The sequence below is a fragment of the Melopsittacus undulatus genome, chromosome 9 (genome assembly GCF_012275295.1).
Source record: "Melopsittacus undulatus isolate bMelUnd1 chromosome 9, bMelUnd1.mat.Z, whole genome shotgun sequence".
NCBI classification, from domain to species: Eukaryota; Metazoa; Chordata; class Aves; order Psittaciformes; family Psittaculidae; genus Melopsittacus; species Melopsittacus undulatus.
Window position 1 is genome coordinate 14,291,866 of NC_047535.1, and position 18,769 is coordinate 14,310,634.

General features: G+C 37.7%; 1 protein-coding gene across 1 annotated transcript in view; it reads left to right on the forward strand.

The window, feature by feature from the left end:
- SCAPER (S-phase cyclin A associated protein in the ER) overlaps nt 1-18,769 on the forward strand; it is a 147,241-nt gene that overhangs the window by 43,014 nt on the left and 85,458 nt on the right. The window contains 5 exon segments of the mRNA XM_034066256.1: nt 793-935; nt 4,650-4,731; nt 5,042-5,194; nt 6,047-6,079; nt 6,081-6,155. Coding sequence (XP_033922147.1) covers nt 793-935; nt 4,650-4,731; nt 5,042-5,194; nt 6,047-6,079; nt 6,081-6,155 — 486 coding nt within the window.

Here is an 18,769-nt window from a genome sequence, read left to right on the forward strand (position 1 = left end):
TAAACATGGATTTGTTTTAGCTATGCAGTCTTTGCTTTCTATCTTAACCCCCTTTGTTCTTACCTTCTTTTGTTTGAAAAGTGTAATATGTTCTTCCTTTATAATGTTTCAGCAGTAAGATGGAGAAAGGCAAATCTTGAAGCCTCTACAGCAGAGGTGTTACAGATGCTGGGTAGCTGGTTCATGCCTGTCATAACCTTTTTAAAAAAATATTTATTACTTCATTATAAGAAAAGCTTTATGTTTTGTAACTCTTAAAACTTTGAGAGGAAACACAAAAATCCTCTTTGTCATATGCCTACAACATTTCAGTACTAAGTTTTTCCAGTCTTGTGTATCCACTTTTTTGGCACTGCTTTCTATGTTAGAATCTAAACTGTCAGTTTTCTTCTTATGTAAACTGCTCCCTCTCTATCTGTGCTTCAGATCACCACAACTGTAGCTCACCTGTTAATCCAGCCAGAGTTTACAATTTTGCAGCTAATTCTATCTCCTTATTGAAAAACAGGGCTTTACTGACTTCAGTGGCTCAGAAGCCATTTCTGGGGCAGTGTACTCCAAAAGTTCTGGATAAAGCTATTTTTGTGAGAATATGTGATTAAAAATGTCTGGATTTCCAGGGGTTGATTGTGTTACGGGTGAAAACACACTTCCAAATTGCTTCTGAAAAAACTGATGTAATAAAAAGCAGTTCTTACTCCATCATGAAAGCAAGATATTAAAATACAGTTTTTATTGCTTCCTTTTTTGTTTTTTCCCCCTAAAAGTTAAAGTTTCCTTTTCTCTGACTAGGAGCGCAAAAGAGCCCTCGAAGCAGAACGGCAGGCCCGAGTTGAGGAGCTGCTGATGAAGAGGAAAGAACAAGAAGCACGGATTGAACAGCAGAGGCAAGAGAAAGAAAAAGCACGAGAAGATGCAGCACGGGAGAGGGCCAGGTAGCTTCGCAATCATTTTGTTGGTTATCCTTTCCAGCAAACTGCAGCTTCTCTCTAGCAACAGTTAACAACAGCACCTTCTTAGCTCTTCGGGCTTAGTATTTGAAAAGTAATGTTCATAAATATTCTTGATGAATAGTTTTAAAGAAGAAAATGGGTGAGTAATCTTAAATTCTGTGATAAATTTTTGTATTCCATAGATGCATGCACCATATAACATGCAAAGCTGCATTTTATTATGTTCAACTTAATTTTATTGTGAACAAGACCTTTAGATAATTTGCCTTTTTCATAGCTTAGTTTTCAAAGAAGGGGAGATTAATGATCCTGGATTCCCTATTTCCTCCACTCCCCAGTAACTTTTGGACTTACTGGCATCAATTTGTGTTCACTTTTTTGCAGACACCAGAGATTACCTTTGTGAAGCACAAAGCCAGGAAATCAGGGTTCATTAATTCTGTTGCCTACCAATTGCTTGGTTTATGATTTTGCCCATAATCAAAAGTTCATGAAGGGGTTTTCATATGGGCTCTTCTCTCTTTGTTTTGAGCCAATCATGAAGTGGAGGAAGAATTAGGTGGTGTTGTCGGGTGTGAGGAAGGTTGGCTTCTAAGTCCGATTCAGGAAAACTGCAGAGATTACAGTTTCATTTCCCAAATTCTATTTGTATTCACCTTTGTTTATTCCTTCTTTTCGTACAGTTCCTCTGCCACAAGCAGAACTTGACTAGAAGTTACACTTGTCTTGATGACAAGAAGTGCTCACTAATGGTTCTTAATTTTTATTGTCACAGCTTGTTTCTTTCAAAGTTGTTGTGGAGAGGTTTGGCTTTTTTCTCCATGTATAATATTCAGAAGTGTTGCTTATCTTCCAAAGTCATGAGTAGTTCTAGTGTAACATCATAAAGAGATTCTGTTCTGGATTGAATGTTTAATGAATTGTGGATAGGAGCTGTGGCCTTGCGGGGGACTTCATGGGCCTTTCCTCAGTATGTTAAGCTAAAGTCACAATGAAATAGAGTGGGCTGGGAGGGATCCTTCAGAATCTTTCTGTCGTTCGCAGACACTTGAAGAAGATTAGGATGAATGGGGAATTTTGGTTAGGCTATTGAGGGAGGATAGACACTACCTGTGTAAGGCTTCTGGATCTTTCTGAAATTTAGGAAACCCTCACAGCAAGCAAATGAGGGATAACTGTTCCATTGACAGCTTTGCCTTCTGAAGTCTTCTATGGTTAGAACTTCTTTAAAGGCTCAAGGCATGTAATTATTTGCCCTTTTTGTTTTATCAGTTTTAAATCTGATACTTTCCTTTGTTGCACCCCATTTTTATTTCATTATGACATGTGAAGAACAGCCGTTTCAGTTTGCCTTCTGATAGTACTGTCTTTCACAGAATCATAGAAACATAGAATAGTTAGGGTTGGAAAGGAACTTAAGATCATCGAGTTCCAAACCCCTGTCATAGGCAGGGACACTTTCCACTAGACTGTTGCTCCAAAGCACATCCAGCGTGGCCTTGAACACTGCCAGGAATGGAGCATTTATCACTTCTTTGGGCAACCTGTTCCAGTGCCTCACCAACCTCACAGTAAAGCACTTATTCATTATATCTAACTTGAACTTCCCCTGTCTAAGTCTGAACTCATTACCTTGTTTTGTCACTACTATCCCTGAGGAAGAGGTCACATTTCCTTTATATTTGCTCTTATGGCATTTGGTTTTCAAATGGTTTGTACTTGCTGTTCTGGTACCATGCTTGATTTCCTTTCCCTTTGCCAGATGCTGATTACACAAGAGAGCTTTGGCCTATTTTGGTGGAACCTTGGGGTACCATTTAGTGTTTTGTTTTGTTGCTTTTTTTCCCCTGCTGCTAGGATTTGTCTCTTATCTTGAAGATTTAGTACTTGCTGGAATTAGTAATTTTTGGAATATCTGCTTAAACTTTCTTGAGTATAAGCTTTGCCATGTGCATCTGGTGGTGATTAAAGCATCTGTATGAAAGGAATAGTGTACCAAAATCTGACTTTAAAAGCCCCCCTGCCCTTATGCTTCATTAACTTGATTCCAGCAAAGTTTTAAATGTAATTTCAGAGTATTTTATATTCCAGAGAGTTGAAATCCGTAATACGGAAAATTTTGGTCTTGCCAGTGGAAATCATAAAACTGTGCAATGTAACCTGATCATGTAAAAAGTAATGGCAATGCTCTATCAATCAGAACTCTAGAATTTAGTTTCAAATATTATGATCCCAAAGTATGCAATGATATTAATTTATTATAGTTTAGAGGATTAAACAAGGACGTGTAAACGCACATGGGAAGAAATAGCTAAAATAAGCTTTGGGTTTGGGTCACGTGTTGTGATTGGTTTGAGCTCATGGTGTGAGTCAGGAACTCTTTAAAACAAAACACAGACTGTAGTTCAGTCTTTCTTTATGTACCTCAGGGGAGATAGCACATAAAGTACCTAAGTTTTCTCGTCCATCATCTCTTCCTCACCCCCCTGCAGCCTATGGTGATTGGAAGAGTTCACTTATCCTTTCTGAAAGGACAATTGTGTGTAGTGTTTATCATTAGACTTGCTTCCTCCCCATCTTCTTTCCTAACTGCCTTTATGTTTTCTGTGGAAAATTTTGTTTGGAAATGTTACTTTATCCAAGCCTTCTGCTTTTACAGAAATGACTGTTTCTTCTGTCAGTTTTCTGTTTAAAAACCCCAAACAAATAGAACTCTGCATAACCCAAACAGCACTACAGTTTGGCTAATACTCTTTATGTCAGCTTTTCTAGTTTTGTCACTCAATAATTTTAGGATATCTTTTAAAAAATGGCATGGAATAACTTCTTCATTGCTGTTTTACTCAAAGCTTTTGTTACTTCTCTTGGCCTTTTACACATGCCCAGTTCATGGCTTACTGGTTGCTGTTATCTGCAGGTTTCTCCATAGTAGGGTGATGCTTAGGGAATTCACAGGCTCTTACTAACATCCACATGCATGACAACTGTGCTTTGGCCCTGTGCTGGGGAGGGATGGAGAGTTGCTGAAAGTGAAGAGCAGAACTGGAGTTTGAGGCATGATTCACTTTTTGGAAGAGAGATGCAGGGCAGACAGGTTCAGTGAGCAAAATACATCCTGACTGCAGCTATGTAGCGAAGGTGACAGTAAGATGAATTGCTGTCCTTTGGTATGTTGAACCTTTAGAATTGCAGTACTTTATAGCATCAGTTTTCCACTGGACTGTATCATTTGATGTCGGTCAAAGTTTTATCTGTGAGTTTATGTATTTAAACTTCACTGACCAACATCTTTTTAAAACAAATTGCCTCATTGCTGTCTGTTTTTTCCTTGATTTGCCATTGTTTTCTTCCCCCCTGGTTCACTGACTCTAGGCATTGGCTGAAAAATATTCATGGTGGCAGGACATCACATTCATCACTATTCTGTAGTGTTATGTTGACTATCATTGCTCTGGCTGGATTGATCCAGGTTTTGCTACAAAGGTTCAAGTGTCTGTGTTTATAAAATCATCCAAATTAAAGCATCACATTCTCTAATTAAGTTGCTTTTTGTTGTCTTTCTGCTCTAGTGAGCCATCTTCAGCTTAATTCTTTTGGGTGCTTGTTCCCCCAGTTATGTGTTCTGTTTCACACATAAATGAGTATTATGCATACTTTACATTATTGCAAGTTTTCCCTATATTATCTTTTGGCTAGAGATCGAGAAGAGAGGTTGGCGGCTCTTACTGCAGCTCAACAAGAAGCCATGGAAGAACTACAGAAGAAGATTCAACTGAAGGTATAAAAGGATAAAAGATGACTTTGTGTTCTGTACTAGGGTGTTCATTGAAAACAAAATCAGGAATGTTCAACAAGATTTAGAGATGGATTTGCTATGAAGCAGAATTGGTGCTGATTTCATTTTTAAATCATAGTGTCTGCGATGTGGTGATTTTTAATGCCTTTCAGAAATACAAAATATTTGATTTAGCACAAGTTCATCCTAACTGTATAATATTTGGTAATTCCTGATATTTCTTTGCACAGTTTAATTCTATTCACTGTAATTCAATGTGTTTTCTTTGTTGCTTTGATTATTTTCCCTTCAGCATGATGAAAGTATTAGAAGGCACATGGAGCAAATTGAACAAAGGAAAGAGAAAGCAGCTGAATTAAGTAGTGGAAGACATGCTAATACTGATTATGCACCAAAACTTACACCATATGAACGAAAAAAACAGTGCTCTTTATGCAATGTGATGGTAAGTTGGGCAGAGGGAAGGAATACTGTCAGAAATACAAGGCCAACCTAAGAGCTGAAGCTACAAGTTATGCTTCACTCACAGATGAAAGTGTTGTACACCCACTGTGTCCCTGCTCTGCTCTTGTAAAGTGCACCTTATTTTGGATTCTTCTGTCTGTAAATCAGGTGATTTGGGGAAGATCTGAGAGAACTGTAGTGTTGTAGGTGGGATGGAGAGTACAGACAGTACTTCGTTATTAGCTCTCTTCTAAGAAAAGCAAGAATTCAGGAGCATCAAATTAAGAAAGCTTTTAACTATCATAAAATGAAAGTAGTTAAACATGAGATCTAAAGTAAAAAATATGTTTCTTTACATAGCAGATAGCTGAGCTGTGAACACCTTGTTATATGATCCTGTGGATATTTGAGTTTAGTTCAGGGGATGATTAGACAAGTTTCATTGTACTGAAATTTGCTGAAGGTTACTAAATACAGGGAAACAACAGCAAGCAGAAGAAGTTCTTGAACTGAATTTGGTTGGAGGCTTAAAACTGTTGAATGGGAGAAACCGTGCTTGCTTTATCTCCTCTTTCATTTTCCTTAGGTATCTTGTTTTTTCTCCAGTGTTGGAAGCAAAGTACTTTGCCAGGCAGATCTCTAATCTCAACAGGGTATTTCTTCTTGTGTCCACCATTCCACATGTCCCAGGAATGGTGGGGAGGAAGCGTATAGTCACTGAGTAGGAAGCAGGGAGATATTTTTTACTCTGAAGTCCTGCATAATACTGTTATTTATAGATTTATGAATTACTGATGTAATTATTAACATAATTATTGAGGGGGAAATGACTGTTAAGTCATTGTCATTACAGATTTCATCAGAAGTATACCTTTTTAGCCACATTAAAGGGAAAAAAACACCAACAAGCTGTTCGAGAGAACAGCAGTATACAAGGACGAGAGCTTTCAGATGAAGAAGTGGTAAGTTTTGTAGTATTCTTTCTATGTAGTATGTTTTCCTATGTTATTTCCAGTTTTAAATGCCATCCAGCTGAGTAGCTTAAGAAAGTCTTGAAAATTCTTATAAAGGAATTAAAAAAGAATATTTGTGTTAGCATGGGAATAGTAGTGCCTTTTTGAATAGAGACTACGAGTGAAAAGGAATGAAAGAAACAGTGGATTCAAATACTTCAGGCAGTTGCCATTTAAAATAGATTGTGAATAAAATGTCACATACTGCTTTTTTGTTAATCCAAAAGCATTTTTTATCTTACTGTATTTTTTCATCATAAAAATCTGATGTCTTGACTTATTTTTTGTTGTTGTTCCTTCCTGTTGTTCAAAATGTCCTAGTCCTTTTTAGGTAATCAGATGTGCTGTCCTCTGCTTTGAGGTCACTCACTCATGATGAAATTTGCAGTGCTAAGTTACTCTCATATGTAAGATTGGAAATGCTTTGCAAGTATTAACATTGCTAGAAAGAACAGGAATGAGTTTTTCAGTAGCTTCTTCAGAAGAATTGGCACTTTGATTTTTAGAAAAAATTGAGGACATTTTATAGTACTTCAAGAAATGATGCCATTTTGAAGAAAACACTTGTGAATGGTCATCTGATTAAATTTCTTGTTGTTGCTACCTGAATTGAACTATGGTATTAAGTCAAGGCCTATTCTGTAGGATAAATTCGAACAGTCAGCCTTTGAGTTCTGTTTTATACAAAACATATATGAATGCCCCCACATTATATCTGTCAGATGTTAAGAAGAAATACTGTACAAGCTGGTTCTCCAGAGCTGATTCAAGTTTAACTTCACTGTGTTCACAAATGTTTCCAGCCAAGCTGATTCTGACACTGCTCAGTTCTTCTGATTTTTGACTGTCTCTGCCTTTCCTTGCAGCTGCAAGCTAGTGGTAACATCCTTCCTTTTCCTTTTTGAAAAGCTTTGGAAAATGAGGTCTCTGAGGTATTGAAATCCACAGAGGAGGTTATCACTGGAAAAATGGGAAAAAAAATTGGGAGAGATACAGTAGTGTGGAGGAATAAACTTTTGCCAAGTTGCAGTTTGCCTCTCCCTTCCTAGCTGCAATGAAAGTACATGAACTTAACCTTTTCAGTTTCTTTTTTCTTCTTTGATGGTGCTTAGTGGAGTTACGTGGGTTTGGATTTGGTTTTAAGATGCCAGCTTTACCTAATCTCATAGATGAGGTTTCACACTGCATCCATTTTCCTAGAAATAGAACCTGAAAGATTTCCCTCAAATAAGTACAAAGGAAAGCAGTGAACTGGATTTTCCTTTGACTGGCTTTTCTACACTGTTCACTATGTCTGGTTTGATAGTTTAACAATTCCAGCCTCCAGAAGAAGAGATCTTGTTAGAACTCCTGCATCTGTGCCCAGCTGGTGAAAAAGAAGTTCCACTAGAGGGCACAGATATCTTGATTTTTGTGCTTAAATCTGGTGTTAGTCAGCAAAACGTTTTGATGTGAATTTAAGACCAAGACTAGGGATTAAGGATTAAGGTGTGGGGTTTCTGGAATGTGTACTTAGTGCAGGAGCAAAAGGAGAGAACAGTTCTGAGTCAACAGCTTGATGGTTACAAGAGCAGATTTAAATGTCCTTAATCAAGATGGTGCACAGTATTTGGCTTACTGGCAACATACAGATGCTTCCATTGTTATATATTTAATGTATTATTTATAGCTATATTTTCATTAGCCTGAATACACAATTCTGAACTATACTGTTGTAGTCTGAAATTTCCCTGGCCTGAGGCCCTCTCTGCTTTGTTTGCTGTTTGGATTGGGTTATTTTTCCTCCAAAGAGCAGTAATAAGATACACATGCTAAAGATATGGTAATTGTAAAGTAGAAAAGCAGTTTTATTTACCAGAGCAATGTGCTTTGTGTACCTCGTTTTCGATGCCAAATGGCGCTTCCCCACCACTGAAATATTCAGTAGCTTTAGTTGATTTTGAAATACTTGGGAAAAACTTTCCAATATATTATATAGAAGTAAAACCATATTCTAAGGAAGCATTATAATACTCATAGGTACTTACTCATCACTGTTTTCAGTTTTTAAGTCAATGAAGGTATCCGTAGAGAGAGCACACTTGTACTACTTAAAGTTATTACTTGTCATCTGTGATGTCTTTGGATTATATACATTTTGTCTGTGACCCTTCTGCTTTGACACAGAAGATTTATATCACCTTTGACCTAATAAAATTTCACCTTTAACCTTGTGCACTTGACACCTCTGATAACTTACTCTTGATCTTTGACTTGTGTTGTGTTCAGCCTGTTAAGTATAATGGGCAGCTGCCTGGAAAGAAAGCTTTTTAAAAAATTGTAATATGACCATAGAATTTATTTATTATTATTTGAGAAATCACAAAAGGACTTGAAATATTTTTGACTGTAGTGGTATTCCAGAAGGTGAGATTTAAGTATCTCCTGAAGAACTGGAAAACTTAGTTAAGTGATTCTATAATACGTCTTCACACAGCAAGGATTCTTGTTGCTTGATTTGACTGTAAGCAAGAAGTTAAAAGCTGTGCAGAATGATCATTGACACTGGTTTCTCTGGGCCATGTGGATGCTGGTGGTTGATTTTGCTATATATAAAAAGAAATTATTATAATCTAGTTTTTATGCCTTTGTATAAAAGTATACACATGATTTATAAAGGTATATACATGCTATAGATGCTTATAGCATCTGTAGGCTCTGTAATTTTACATTTTCAGATATAAAAGTAGATTTCAGGAGCAGTTACGTATTGTTCTGGAGTTAAGCACTTACTGTGCTTAGTTCCAGCGTAAGTTGTACAAGAGCTGACAGCTAGTGTTAGATAATCAGTAAGATGAGTTCATTTGTAAATGCTATGTATTTGGTGAAACTCACAAAGAAAATAGTTTTGTTATGAGTAAAGATGCTAAAAATGGAAAAGCATGAAGTTATGTCTGAGGTTGGATGACAGCTTTGCTTCATCTCAGCTTTTTGGATTTTCTTCATCCAGCTGAAAAAGATGGAGATTTCTCTTAAAGCGAAAGTCAGTTGATTCTGAAACAGTGGTTATGTAGAAGCAAATGACGTTCTATTCACACTTTTTACTTCCTTCATTCATGTGGATGGCAAAACTCCTCCAGCAGGGCAGGCTTCAGGCTGGAAGTTGTTTTGCCTATATTATATTTCTGAAACTTGTAATGCTGTCACTTTCCCATCATCTTCAGTGCAGTAACAATGCTCTGTCTACATTTCTTCTTTCTGCTTAAATGCGTGTCTTCTTCCATCAAACTTCAGCTTTTACTTTCTTTTCACATTGCTATTTTCTATGCTGTTGATTTCCTGTCCCCTCTCTTAATAATCATACTCCTTTGAGTGCAGCAAAGGTTGTAAACAATGTATGCAGTTTGGTGCCATTAGCTTCACTGGAATCAAATAGTATGTTGGAAGTTGGGACTAACAGTTTCCTGAATCAAAGCTGGTTTAACACAAAGGGCTTCTGACACAAAGGGAGTCACAGAGAAGGTGCCTTCCGGAAGCCCTAGGGCAGCACATAGTGATTTCATAAGGCTGAGGAGTCTGTGCTTGCAGACTGTGCTCCCACCTGTAGTTCCTAGATCATTTATTCATGTTTCTGCGCCTTTACGTTCCCATTTTTGAACTAGATGATCTTTTGAGGTCCCTTCCAACCCTTGGGATTCTGTGATTTTTCTTCGCCTGTCATGTCTATTCTAGTTTGCTTTGAGAAGTGCAGCTAACATCAGTAATACTTGTAGCTAGCTTCCTTTGAACCATTGTCCTATCTCATGTTTGTATCTCCTGTCATTTAAATACAATGGTCTAAAGGCACTTTCAGAGTATAAATCATGTAGTTCCATGCAATCTGTTAGTGTTTCTGGTAAGTGAAAAGTACTTTTAAAAACTATTTAAAGTAGATAACATGGCAGGAGTTTGGCTAATTTACATAAAAGGCATACTAGAATTTTATGTATTCCAAAGCAGGATGGAGGAATATTAATGAACCTTTGTTTGCTTATGTGAAAAACATGCTCTTTTTTATCAAGGAAGAAAACAGACTCTATTGTTATAATATAAGTGAAGCAACTTCTTAGAGGTATATTTAGATCAAATAAAAATATAATCCCATGATGGAGCAGAGGTGGTTGTTGTCTGAAGACTGACAGCATTAAAACATGAGGACATAGTTGGTTGAGCCTACCCGCATTCCTTTTACAAACACCCCCGCTAGCCAAGCGACTAAAGCCTGCTCTCTGCTGTGGGTTGTCAAGTTGGCTGGGGTTGCAGTAAAAGCCTTTTCTAGCACAGGTCTGCCTAGATTGCAGCAGGGTCTGATTTACAATGTGCATAACTGTGCTGGCGAGTTCCCCTGGTAGTGGCACTGCTCTGCTGGCAGGATTGTGCTTTTGCCAGGATGTGGTGAGGGGCTGCCTGAGAAAGCAGAGTTGTGCTGGTACACAGAAGGTTTATAGCTAGCACAACATGCAAGCAGAGTTGATGTTCATGTGAGTTTGAATTTCTGGAAGCTTTTTAGGGGCAAGGGGTTGTTATTCTTAAAGAAATTTAGCTGTTTTCTGAAAGTTGTATGCTGCTTGCATTGTTTCTTATAGAGGAAATTACCGAGGGAAGGAGATATGGGAATGTTTCCATGTCTGACCTTTGCTCTCTTTCTTCTGTATTTTCAAGGAGCTTTCTTGGCTGGAGACATGGTGATGCCTGGACTTCTTTTTAATGATTATTTTTAATTCACAGTGTTTTCATTAAAATTATATATAATAATTGTTTTATTGCCTCAGCCTCAGCAGTACTGGGAAAATGCTTTTTGTTTTCCTTTCTGAATCAGAGTGTTTTCAAGTTATCTATTTAAATGAAGAATAGTATCCTATGAGCTCCTTTGGTAACCTGTCTGAAAGACATGATTAAGCCAGATGGAAAATAATAACATTAAGGATTAAGAGTTTGTTGTGTTTTTTTTTTTTTTTTTCATTTCAGCCAGTAGAGGAGTTTAAGGTACCCCTGGCTGCTTGGGCAAATTCACTGTATTCCTCCCAGGCTACCTGTCCTTGCTACCATACTGTGTAGGCTTCCTTTTTGGATCTGTGTTTGTCCAGGAGTTCCTTGTTCATCCACGCAGGCCTCCTGGCATTTTTGCCTGACTTCATCTTTGTTAAGATACATCACTCTGGAGCTCAGAGGAGGTGATTCTTGAATCTTAACAGCTTTCTTGGGCCCCTCTTCCTTCCAGGGCTTTAGCATTATATGATTTTCTTCCAAGCAGATCGCTGAAGAGGTCCAGTTCTGCTCTCCTGAAGTCCAAGTGTGTTTTTAGCCATCTGCATTCTGAGTTTCACTCAGAATAAAATAATGGAAGTCCTTAGCATTCAGTTTAAGCTTTTCTCTTGTGCTTTATTACTCAAGGATCTGGATTAAGGCTTACCTGGGAGTCTGGTGTTTTTGCAGCCAGGAACAATGGGTGCCTAAAATGTGCAGCCTTGGTCTTACTCTGGTGTACATTTGCACTCCGGTCTCGTTTGGACAGTCATGACTACTACAGTACAAGGAGATGGTCTTGACTTAACTCTAGTGGCATATAACACTTGGGTAGTTTCTGGGTAATGGAGTGGTGCATATGGTTTGGTCATCTGTTGAATCATATTCCTGTTTCTTTTATCCACAGAGTTACAGAATATGGACTTCATTGTAAATTCTTTTTTTTTTCCTGGTGTCTGATCATTACTTTTCCAACAGTAGCCCATTTTCCTTGCCTGTTGCTCAGCATAAGCAATCTGTAAATCACCTACACACAAGAACTCCCCATCCCAATAAAGGTTTCAGTTGAGTTTGCTTTTTGCTTTACTTAATTTTCTTTTTTTCCCCCTGAGGAAGGGAAGATATTTTTAGGCAGGGGTTGTGTTTTGCAGCACATGGAACGGAACGGAATTAGGCCAAACGTCTGTGGTCCGTTTTTGTTTATAGATGTTCAGTATCTGTTGGATACCTGTGGTCCTTTCAGCAAGGAACTTTGGCCTTGTAACACTGCTCTGAATACATTTGGCCTAGAAGAAGCTGTCATGAATAATCGTGTAATTATAAAGTTTAATCCATGATGCAGTTTGCAAAAGGTCTCACAGAACTCTATACATCAGTTCTCGTTTTTAGCACTTTGCGCAGCAATAGCTTCTTACCTGTAATATATTATAAAGTGTTGTTTTTCATGACAAAAATGTACATGATTAATTGTTTATTGGCTGTGTCTTTTAACTGTGATAGATCATTGCCAACAGCTGCACCCTTCTTCCCTTTGGCTTGGATATCCTGAATATTCATAGCCAGTAAGAAAAACTGCTCCTGGCAGGGCCAGCTGCACTCTCATTTCCACCTTCCTTGTGTTTGCCCTTGCAGCCAGATGATAATGTCAGTGCCTTCCAGCTTGCTCCTAATCTGCAAGAGTGGTGCTTATCAAGTCCAGTATGCACAGTTCTCATTCTTCTGGAAGGAACAGTTTTCCTTTGCCTTCTTTTGCAAATTTTGGAGGGACAAGTGGGAAAGGGAATGATATTAAGAATCTCCAGAAATATCTGAACTTACTACCCAGGTTATTATTTGCTATTTATCTTTGTGGCAGGCTGTCATATCATTGAATTTATAGACAAGCAAGGTAACTAAAAGTGCAGTTAGTATTAGCAGTAAAAATAGTATGTAGCTTGGACATGCTAAAAGGCAGTATTAATCCCTCATTTGAAAAATTGAATTGTAATTAATGGAAGAAGTGAAGGTAAAACTACTTTTACAATGAAAGGTCAGTCCTCAGTTTTGAATGAATCATGAAAGTTTTTTTAATGCTCTACACTCATCTTCTGAAGTACATTTTAGGATAGAAATGTGAATAATTAAAATCTTCATTTTGATAAAGTAATATTTGAATATCCATTTCTTTATTTCTGTAACCTGTTTTTTCACATATGAAGCACTTATAATAACTCTGTTAATGGTGATAAATAAATACCTTCCTTATTTTGGATCTTGTGTATGGTTTGGAGTGGATCGTCACTTGGCATACGATAACAGTGTTTGATCACAAACATTTGAACTCTTAATGATTAAGCATTAATGATTGTGTTTTGAATCCTCTCAGTATTTTAGAGTGGGTCATCACTTGTGGGGTTATAACAGTATTTGATCACAAACAATCTCTTTATGATTAAGCATTAATGACTGTCTGCTTTTCAAGCTGTCATTGGTTATAACGTTGAAAAGTGAATTCTGCATTTGATATAACTCATAGTCGGCTTCAGCATCTGTTTTCCATATTAAATATTGTCCTCGGCTGTGAGGGGAAAAAATCAAATACTGAGGAGGTTTGTTGAAACATGTAATAAAATCATGAACAAATATTACTGCGGTAACATGATTTAGAATTGAACCTTAAAAATGTCTTCAGAATTTGGCAAATCCATCCCGAAGTGATTATATGCAAGCAAGAAACCGCTATTCCTGACATTGGTAATAAATACTGAAAACAGTTTTTCGTTATTTTCTGCAGTTACAGGATATTGTTCATTTTGAAACAGGTAAAGATGTTAATCCAAAAGATGTATGTAGGCTGCAGCATAGTTACCTATTGATTTGCTAGAATGTATTCCTTATGTACCTTATGCATAGACCAAATACTCAGTTTGCTATTAAGGTTTTTTATTAAAATGGTAAATGAATGACAGCAATTATTAGGGGATATAAGCTACTATGAGTATTTCTTTATAATATTCCTCATACTTATTATAGGAAGGCAAGGAAAAACAAGTGTTTGGAAGCTCCCAACATGAAATTCAGATAAAGAGCTCGAGTGAGATATTTTTCAAGTTGCCTGGTCTGCAGAATTGGGTTAGAAAACTTATAAGAATGCCTTTTCTTTCCAAACTTGGGGATTCAAGGTTGGCAAGTATACAAAAATAATAAGAATAACCAGTGTTACGGTATTCTGGCACTTCTGCTTCAGTTCTGGCCGGAATCCAGAAATACCGAAGGGGAATGAAAATGAAAAATAATAGAGAAGAACCCCATAAACTTTACAAATTCCAAGAAGGTCATTTCTGGCTCTGTTTTTTTGGGTCCAGTGGCCGGCAAGGTTTTCTACTTAAATAAATTGTCTAGTTTATACAGAACTGAAACACAGCTAATGAAGCCCTGGTTGTACTCTGTAAAAAACAGACTGAACATTGGAAAGGTCAGGCCTCTGCATGCCTGCTGCTTGTCAGTGGGATTTCACTCCAGGGCTGCTTTGTGGTAGCACAGGACCTTCTGGAGCTTCTAGAAAAGCAGCAGAAAACACTTGATATACTGGGTGATGATCCTGGCCACCCCTGCCAGCGACTGACTGGCTGCAGACCGGAGGATTTTCAGAGTCTTCCTTCCCAGGCTGTTACCACTATGGATTAGGAGGAATATTGTGCTTCGTGAGAGCCAGCAAGGAGCAACAGGAGCACAAGAGGACAAAGAATCTTAAGCCTGCCCTACAGCAACAAATGCCAGGCTGTGATTTTCTCCCTAGCTTGAGCCAATACAGATGCTCTGCTGCAGTGTTGTCCTACCTATGCAATCTTGCCACAGGCAGAATCCATGAAAAGTCAATGCTTACTTAAAAAGAAGGGAAAGAGAAATAAGTATTTGTGTTATGCTCACTCCTGATTTTAGAATGAGGAAGTTTTCTTAGAATTCTGTTTGGCGCGCTTTCCATCACAATTTAGTTAAGTTACTGTAAATATTTGCTGAGTAGGGAAATTAGTAGTAGCTTATATGTAATACAGAGAGCCAAAAGTGTCACTGTCAGAGAAATCCATGAGGAAAAGAATTGTATAGTTGTGTTCTGATTTGAGAAATACTTAGATAGCCAACATTCCATCTGTCAGGATCACACATGGATGTTGTTGCTGTGATCAGGACATGACATGGGGAGAGCTAGTCAAGAGTACTTGTCCTGTGGATGGGTATTGTATGAAGAGGGTGTCAGGAAATTTATTCTTCAGATGCTGTATTTTGTATAGATTACCAAGGTTCATAATCCAGGTTCTGTTATGGTTTTCCTCATCCAGACTGAAATGGACAGTTCTCACCTGTATAGCATTTCAGCATTTTGTAGTATTTGCTACACTTTTCATGGAAAAATTTTGCAAATGCATTTGTTCTGGAGTCCGAAAAGTTTCCTTTATTTCAGAGAATATGCGTAATAATTCTGTAATCTTTATAATATAAATATGTCATGTAAGAAAAAGGGGTGTCATTCAGTGTATAGAGAAAAACTTGGTTCTAAGAAGTACTTAGAACCAAGTTTTGGCTCTTGGTTCTAGAAGTGCTCATCAAAAATTGTGAACTGCAAGATACGAAACAAACTGGCGAGCGTTTCTGTTCCAGGCAATTGGATGGGGATAGGCAATAACCAGTGACAATGTGTCTTCATGGGTGACCTTCATAGTTTTACCTTTAACGATTTTGGCAACTTGATTCCTCATATAGTTTGTAGACAAGGCCTATCCGTTGCATTTGGAAAGTCTCAGGATTCTCAGTTACTAAAAGTCAGAACAGTTGGAGGGAGCAGAGAGGAAAAGCAAAGACATTTTTGGTAAATAATCTAACTTCCGTCATGTCTGCTTTGTGGTGGTTGCACCTTTACATGTGCATTTACTGTTAGGTTTTTTCACCTTTCTTGGAAATGAAGCATTGAAACTTTTACAGGACAATTATTTTGGTTGGTTTAAAAATTGCATCAGTGTTATACAGAAATGCTAAGAGGTCTGTATGGCTTTATCAGATAACAGCATGTGTCTGTATAGAATGCCATTAAATAGTAAATTGTTTGCATTTACCAGGTTACTTTTATGTTTCATAAGATTTTTCAGCTAGAGACAGTCTCCCTCTGGGAAACGGGTAAAAAAACCTGTAGTTTTGGTGAGTGCATCTACTCTTAATGTGTCACTGAGCCACCACCATGTGAGTATATATAGAGGAATATGTGCAGATGACCATGAAGAAATCAGCAGTGCCTGTTTCCATATTTTGCAGCTGCACATCCCACCACAGGACAGACTGTCACATGGATTCTGCCATCTCTCTGAAAGCTGAGACCTTGTTTGTGACATAGTCATAGTTGATCTCAGCTGTCTAATTTAGAGGATGAGTTATCAAGTGTGAAAAATGAGGGCAGAAACCTAATACTTAATGACCATTGTGGCTGGTTCTGGTTTAATCCTGAGATACAAAGTATTCTGTTGGGACAAGATCAGCAACACCATTACAGTATACATAAGTCTTTAAAACAAAGCTTAAGAGAAATTGCACAGCTAAAATGACATCCGTGGTGTAGAAACTGAAACTACAGTGAACGTTTTTGTTAGGTATGAATACGGATCTTAATTACAGAAGCTATCATTAGAAAAGCCTTTCTTAATAATGTCTTGCGTTTGTAATGGCCTAAATTGTCCAAAGATGCAGTGGCTCACTAATATCTGAGGGTTTGGGGCAGAATGTGCTCAACATAGCAAAGAATCAATGTGAAGAAATGCTCCTTTACATTGTCTTAGATACAAACCCTGAATTCCTCTATGGAGAGCTTAAATTAGTCTCAGAAATTCTTATTCCATTTAATATATATTTCTATCAAAATGATAATAAATAAATGCTTTCAGGAAGAAGTGACTGGATTAACCAGTTATTCTGCATTACCTTTATTAGAAAGAAAAACCCTGAAATAGAATAATTTCATTATTGCCTAAATCCAAACATTCAGAAGATGGCAAAAGTTTGCTTTCTACACACTGCACTGGCTTCACTCACTTTCGTACACTTACGGCAATTACTTTTATGGTATGATAACCTGTGCCACTTGTTGCACAGCTAAAGTGAGTAATGAATTTGATTATTGAGAGGATCGGGCATACTGTACTTGAGTGTGACTCACTGGATTTAAACACCTTTGTTTTTTCAGGTAATTGGAATGAGCTTAATAAAACATGGGAATAAGTATTTCTAGCCTGCTCTGAAGCATAGTCTAGCAGCAGCTCTCTTCAGATGTCACTTGTCATTCGATACCGAGCTATTAGTTATATTGGTTTCACACCTGAATGGTGTTGATCTGCCCACTGTAATAATCCTACGCTTTGATCTGTACCTTCAAAAAGTGATCGTTTTTGTGACACAAGGTATTATTACTTTACAAGTAAGGTAGTCTTGCTTTAATGAGCTGCATGTATGAAGTCTGATATTAATCCAGACTGCCACACGTGAAAGCTGAGAACTCTGAGAAACATCGTTCATGGAGGTGCCTGAGTTCATGTGAACAGAGTGGTTTGTAACCATCCTGCATGCTGTTGGCAGAGCTCTTTCAGCCCTCACAGGGTGATAAATGAGTGTGCTTGTTGAACCCTGTAGTTCTCTTCAAGTCATCTGCTAAGCCATGAATGGCTGCTCAGGGGCACACAAGGCTTTGTCTCACTTCTCACAGGCAGAAGTCTGATACTATGTTTGCTTGTTGCAGTGCAACAGGAGGACTGCAGGCTGACTGAGCCTGCATGGAGATGTTCTGCCCCTTCTGTGAGGCTGTGGCCATTTCCAAGTGCAGTTTTAACTTCATTTTGCTCTGCTGTCATGTTGAAGGATGTAGGAAATGGTTTGAAGATCTGGTGAACCCAAAAACTAGTTTCACAATTTAACAAAGATGTAGAGCTATGGCAATAGTAATTGTTAGTTTTGCATGTTAGAAGTGCTTCGACTTGGTCATAAGACATGAGGTACATAACAGTGGTAAGGTATACTAGTTCAGTTTGGAAAGCAAGTATGTACCTATGAAATCCCACTGAAGGAATTAATATATTTTGTTTAATAACTGAGCATCCACACAGGTTAAGTACACTGAAGCTTGGTATCAAAGCAGGAGCAGTATCAGTGTGTTCTGAGGAAGTCCTTTCTTTTCTTAACATGGGAAAACTCAAACCCATCAGTTTGCTGTGTAGTTTGCTGTGTAGTTTCAGCCTTATGAGCATGTTTCTGGTTTCAGAAAGAGAAGTTAAAGGAAAAGCTATTCTAAAATGGGTGTTGAAGGATAGATATCAAAGGAGACAAAAATGAACCCAGTTCAGGTGGGATGCTTTATGTTCTGTGCTACTACTGATCGGTTAAGAGCTAACTCATCAATAACTGGTTTGCTAGTCTTGTACTACTGAGTCATGCTCAAAGGTGAGTGAGCAACCTATTGAGATAAGTTCTCCTTTAAGCACTTCATGCTGAAATTACAAGGATAATATTAAAAGGGAGGGGGGGCAATGCTTACAAAAGCTTTAAGAGTTATGTTACATATGGAGATAGCAACATCCATGGTTTGATCACTTGGATAATACATTGAGGAAAACGGTTTGGCTGTACTGGAATTATACAGGGTCAGCAGCATAAAGCTAAAGTCAGTGTTACATTTAGAATTTGCTTAGATTATTATGCTTTATTTCTTATGTCTAATACTCAGTATGCATTTTGCATTCATATGATTTAAAATAGAAATAGAAATTTCAATTACTATTTTGACT